The sequence below is a fragment of the Natrix helvetica genome, assembly GCF_964273705.1.
Source record: "Natrix helvetica genome assembly, chromosome: 1".
Classification (NCBI taxonomy): Eukaryota; Metazoa; Chordata; class Lepidosauria; order Squamata; family Natricidae; genus Natrix; species Natrix helvetica.
This window is the reverse complement of record NC_138548.1, coordinates 350,224,385-350,229,906: the sequence shown is the minus strand read 5'-3', so window position 1 is coordinate 350,229,906 and position 5,522 is coordinate 350,224,385. Positions and strand designations below refer to the sequence as shown.

General features: G+C 45.5%; 1 protein-coding gene across 1 annotated transcript; it reads left to right on the top strand.

Annotated features, from left to right (window-relative positions):
* ATP6V1G2 (ATPase H+ transporting V1 subunit G2) lies at positions 1–2,485 on the top strand. Its single transcript, XM_081939190.1, has 3 exons — positions 1–147; positions 355–455; positions 1,140–2,485. Exons 1-3 carry the CDS (start codon positions 66–68, stop codon positions 1,311–1,313), a joined length of 357 nt encoding a protein of 118 aa, XP_081795316.1. The 5' UTR covers positions 1–65; the 3' UTR covers positions 1,314–2,485.
* Positions 2,486–5,522: the final 3,037 nt, after the last annotated feature.

Here is a 5,522-nt window from a genome sequence, read left to right as displayed (position 1 = left end):
GGGAGCAGAAGGCATCACCAGAGCCGCTTGCAGCATCGTTGCTACGCATCTATTGCTGCAGAAATATGGCCAGCCAGACCCAGGGAATTCAGCAGCTGCTGCAGGCAGAGAAGAGGGCTGCAGAGAAGGTGGCAGAGGCTCGAAAACGTGAGTTGGAGCTCCTGGTTGTTAGGGAAGATGCTGGAAGTAGTGGGGAGGCTGACAAGCAGTGGAGAATGGCAGCATCAAGTGGAGAATGGCAGCATCTCTCTGGCAGCTTCTTGTGGAGAGGAATGGCAGAGATATTTTTGAGGAATTCTGGGCCTTGAAAAGTCATTTCTGCCTTGTCCTTGGACTTCTTTGTCTCCACCCCAGGAAAGGCCAGGCGGCTGAAGCAGGCCAAGGAAGAAGCCCAAGCTGAAATTGAGCAGTATCGCTTGGAACGGGAGAGAGAATTCCAGCAAAAACAACAGGCGGTGAGATGAAGGGGTCTGAGCTTCCTTAGCCTTGGGGAGGCGGGGGGGGCTTGATGAAAAACTGATGATGAAACCCAGAGGAAGGGTGGGGAGATGAATAAAAGATGAGAAGGGGGATGTGGGTGATGGAGTCGGAGTTTTAAGAAGCCTGATAGGAATTTTGGAGAGGAGGACGAGAGAAAAGGTGGCACAGGGGTCTGGATAGCTGAAGACTGGAGTTGGCCTTTGCAATTTCCACTGCATTTTAAAGATAGGGAGTTTTTGCATCAAGATCAAGGTTTCTGAGATATCTGGTGAGCCCCAAATGTTTTGCTTCCTATTGAAGTCAAGGTATCAAAGACCATAATCTGGCCCCCTTGAAAACAAAATACAAATAAGCCAGGGGTGGGTTGCTTCTGGCATTACTGCCAGTTCGGCATGCAAACATTTTTGCTGTCACCAAGGCAGAGTTTCGTTCAGCAGACATATTCACATTGTGCCCCGAGGGAAAACAAATATCTGCCTCTACCTAGGATCAAACTCACAGCCTCCTGATTGTGAGGAGAGACCTCCACCTCTAGGCCACCACAACACTCTTTGAACCAGCACTAAATGAATTGTTGTTATTCGAGGACTACCTGTATTAGTGCTTCATTTCTTATTATTTTGGAAGAACCTTGATTTTTTTTCTCCCCCCCGCTCTAGGCTCTGGGCTCGCAGGGAAATCTTTCCGCAGAGGTGGAGGCTCAGACCCGCAAAAAGCTGCAAGCTATGCACGGAGGGCAAGCTCGGGGCAAGGACCAGGTCTTGCGCCACCTTCTCACTACCGTATGGAATGTGCAGCCCCAAATTCACCCCAATTACCGCCTGGCTGTCTAAAGGGCCTAGTGCCCCTGCCTGCAGTTGATTGGTGGACTTCCGATGTGCTCCTTATTCTCAACACAACACACTTTAGATGCCCAAATACCCAAGTCCCCTATTTCCACCTATAACTTCACTGAATCCTACAGGTCTTAACAAACAACCTGTTCTCCCTGATGCTTCTCATTCATCCTTTCTCCTTCCTTTATTGTATCTTGAATCAAGGCTGTGAATTGCATTTGATAGTCCTGAGTAATCCATCATGCCCAAAAGATGCAAAAGCAAGCAATCAGCTTTCTATTCGTTACTGGACACTGAGCGCACACTACATGCAAAGACACACACCAGTTTTCAAAGTACATCTATAGATTATTCTCTATTTCCCCAGGATTACCGGTAGTCCTCAATTTACAACCATAATCGAGCCTACAATTATGGTGATATAACTGTGATGGGTCATTCAGCGAGTCATTATGTGACCGCTTCTGATTTTATGATTTTTATTTTTTATTTTTGTGGTGGTCATTATGCAAATGCTATGGTTATAAAGTAAACCCACTGTTTGTTATCTCCATTTTTTTTCTGGAAGTAAACTGGAAGTAAATGCCGGTTTCCAAGAAAAAAAAGCATCGCAACTCATGTCCACAAGCACACTGCAATGAGAGATAAGCAAGCCAGTTGTGACGCATCCAAAATGCAATCATATGGCTACAGCTGTGTGTATGTGAACTTTGAATCTGGATTGTCACTTTTTCAGGGTCTGTCGGAATTTTGAACAGTCGTTAAGCAACTGGACGTAAGTTGAGGACTACCTGTAGCTGGTTTTTTTTGGGGGGGGGCTTAGTTTTCATTTTTAAAGGGGCTGTAAAATCCAAAGAGCTGATCCCTATAAAACAGATCCACTTTCTTTCACAAACCCAGTGCTGGATCTTTCCTTCCGTATTGCACAATCCTATGGCACGAAAAGATATATCTGGAAATGTGAAGGTTGCAAGATTACCCTTGTGTTACCTGCTACATGTATTTGTCTGCTGAGACTGAGAGGTTCTATTTCTACTCCGTTGTACCCTGCTTAATTTGTTTCCCTCCTATGATCAATCATGTTTATCCGCAACTGAACAGTTCAATAAAAGTGGCAAGCAGTTAAACAACAGGGAAAAATGTCGTGTTTTGTTTTTCTTGGACAGTTCTGCAGGTACAAGTATAGTTTTTAACTTACAACCGCAGTTGGAGCCCAACATTTATGTTGTGAAGTGAGAAATTTGTTAATTGAGTTTTGCCCCATTTTACAACTTTTCTTGCAATATTTGTTAAGCAACTCACTGCAATGGTTAAATTAGCAGCACGGTTGTTAAGTGAATCCGGTTTTCCCCTTGGACTTTGCTCGTCAGAAGTTCGCAAAAGGGAGTCACGTAACCCCGGGACACTGCAAACCGTCATAAACGTGAGTCAGTTGTCAAGCATCCGAATGCAAATCATGTGACCGTGGGGATGCTGCAACGGTCTTAAGTGTGAAATATGTTCATAAGTCACTTTTTTCTGTGCCACTATAATTTTGGTCACTAAACGAACTGTTGTAAGTCGAGAACAACCTGTTGTTGTTGGTTTAAACCATGTGAACTGGCTGCTTCTTCCAACAGAACAAGATTTCTCTTTCCTAATCTGGCATCATCCAAACATTTTTGCAATTCATCTCTCATTGTCTCCTACTAGTACATGTCATGGAATTGCGGGGCAAATGTGAAGTCAGAGATGCTGACACAAACAGGTGGTTTTATACAAATAAATATGTTTTAAACCGCTTAGAGAGGGCAGTAAAGCACTGTGAAGCGGTATTTAAGTCTAAGCGCTATTACTATTTTCCATCAATATGTACAGCAGTCGCGATCACAGAGCATAAAAGGCAATCAAAAGAAAAGGGCGGGAAAAACGGGAATCTCTCCCTCCAATGCAACCAATCACAGTGCAGTTTGCTTCACACAGGCGCCATCACTTTTCTCAACAATCAAACACAACTGTGTGTTTCGACTCACTGAACAACCCTCCTCTGCTCCAGCTATTAAATTTAAATATCTCAACAATATTAAATATTCTCTGGGCAATGCAATTTGGGTCACCGGATTAGGGAATTCCTCCACAGACATCTTAGGCAATTGAAAAGCTTTTAAATACTGTGTTTCCCTGAAAATATGACAGGGTCTTTTCTTTTTACCTACAAAATATGGCTTGGGCTTTATTATGGGGGGAGGGTTTATTGTTTTGGGGTTGCCGGGCGGTTGCTCTCTTGCGAGTGGGATCCCAAAGAGGCGGGCACAGCCTCATGGGCGAATGGCTATGTTGTGCTGTTGCAGCAGCACAACACAACAGCCATGAAGTGACCACGCTCACGAGCAGCCACCCGGCAAACCCCCTTTGCAGCTGGGCACAGCACCATTCACTGACCTAGGGGTATCGCCAAGCCGCATGAGCGCCTGTTCGCCGCCGCCCAGCTCCCGCAGCTTGGCACCTTCAAAATGCCAGTGAATGGCGCTCTGCACGGCTGGAGAGGGGGGTTGCGTGAGTGGCTGTTCCGCTCTCGCTCACCCACCTCCCAGCCTCACAATGCATGGCCCAGCTCTCATTACAGAGCCAGGGCACCTCCGCCGCCGCCATCATCCAAGCCTGGCTTTTTCCGTGGCTTCCAACCTGAGTCTTTTGGCAGTGGCTGCTCTGGACGCACGCTCTATGGTTGTGGGCCAGCTGCCTACAAAGCGTTCTGAGCGACGGGAGGTGAATCTTTGCAGGAAACAATAGTCCATTTTACTAGCCATTGAGAAAGCATTCCGTAAGTCTAATCTTGGTTTCTTGAAGATAGCATTCTAGGCTCCTAGCCAAGCGGTGGTTTTATCTGTGTAATTAGTCGTGGCAGACAGCCAAGCCTATGTCTGCATATTCATTAGAATCACGGGACAGAACAGGTTGGCTCCTTCCTGATTCCTTGGATTATAAGGAGAGGAATAAATATGCAATTGGCCATGCAGGATTTTGTTACTGTAGCCAAGGTGTGCTGATAAATGTTTAAAAACCGGCTCTGCCAACTCCAGTGCCACCACGGCGCCATGCTGCTAGCTAATGGAACAGCCGATTGGCATATTAAGGATTGTCCTTCAGCTCTGCTTTCTCCCAGCTTGCAAAATTCCCAAAATTGTGACCATCTGCTCTTGCAAGAAGATACAGGCCAGCTGCAGCACACAATTACTATAGTCTAACTTAACAAAGTATAGTTCTAGTATTCTTCTGTGTTGGTTTCCTATCCTTATTCTTGAAGGGCTGACAGCTCTCTGGATGTGTAAGGCTATACATAATTTGCAGCTAGCATGCACACTGTTTTTATGACTACATCTCAATACAAGTCATCATGCAAGTCTACATCTAGGAGTCCTTGAGTTGTCAAAGGACCACATAAAGAAGATAAATTAATGTTTAATTAAGAGAGAGAGAGAGAGAGAGGTAGGTAGGTAGGTAGGTAGATAGGTAGGTAGGTAGGTAGGTAGGTAGGTAGTGTTGAAAGAGTATGTATGGAATATATTATACAAATACCAGGTCTCTGATATCACATATGTAATTTCCAAACATTTGTTTGTAGCTCAGTAGCTGTCCCGGTTAACAGAAAATGATAAAGAAAATTACCCGCATGGTAACGTGTCCAAAGTAGGGATAATTTGAGTCTAGTTATTTGAGTATGGAGGAAGATTGGATTAATAACTGTACAATGTATTGTTTGGGGCAGAGGTTCAGCATCATGCCTGTTAGATATTAACATATATCGGGATAAGTCTTCCCTCTGGTCCGCTCCTACAGCGGGAAACAGGTATTCCTCTGATTGGTCGAGGGGCGTGCCCACTCCCTATAAAAGGGGAACCCTCCGACCTCAGAGGAAGCTGGATCACTATTATTACTAATAAAGAGCTGTTAAGTCACTTCGTGTCCGCAGTCTGTCTCTCATTGCCCAGATCTAACATTGGCGACGAAGGTGGGATTGAGAGACAGATAGGACGAAGAACGCTACCTCCAGAATCTCCGGATTTGATCCAGCCCAGGAATTCGGCAGCAATTCCGACAGCCATCTCAGATCACCGCAGCGCGGCAAATTCAAACTGAGAAGATGGCGATGCATGCTCCCCCCGCTCCTTTCGACCCAGAGAACGACGAATGGGAAGCTTTCATGATTCGTTTCGAGTGTTTCCT

Bases quoted from the DNA above. Each gene is read 5' to 3' on its own strand.
- ATP6V1G2 (XM_081939190.1), top strand. From the start codon at position 66: ATGGCCAGCCAGACCCAGGGAATTCAGCAGCTGCTGCAGGCAGAGAAG. The intron at 148-354 runs GTGAGTTGGAGC...TCTCCACCCCAG, and splicing joins GGTGGCAGAGGCTCGAAAAC to GAAAGGCCAGGCGGCTGAAG. The intron at 456-1,139 runs GTGAGATGAAGG...CCCCCGCTCTAG, and splicing joins TCCAGCAAAAACAACAGGCG to GCTCTGGGCTCGCAGGGAAA.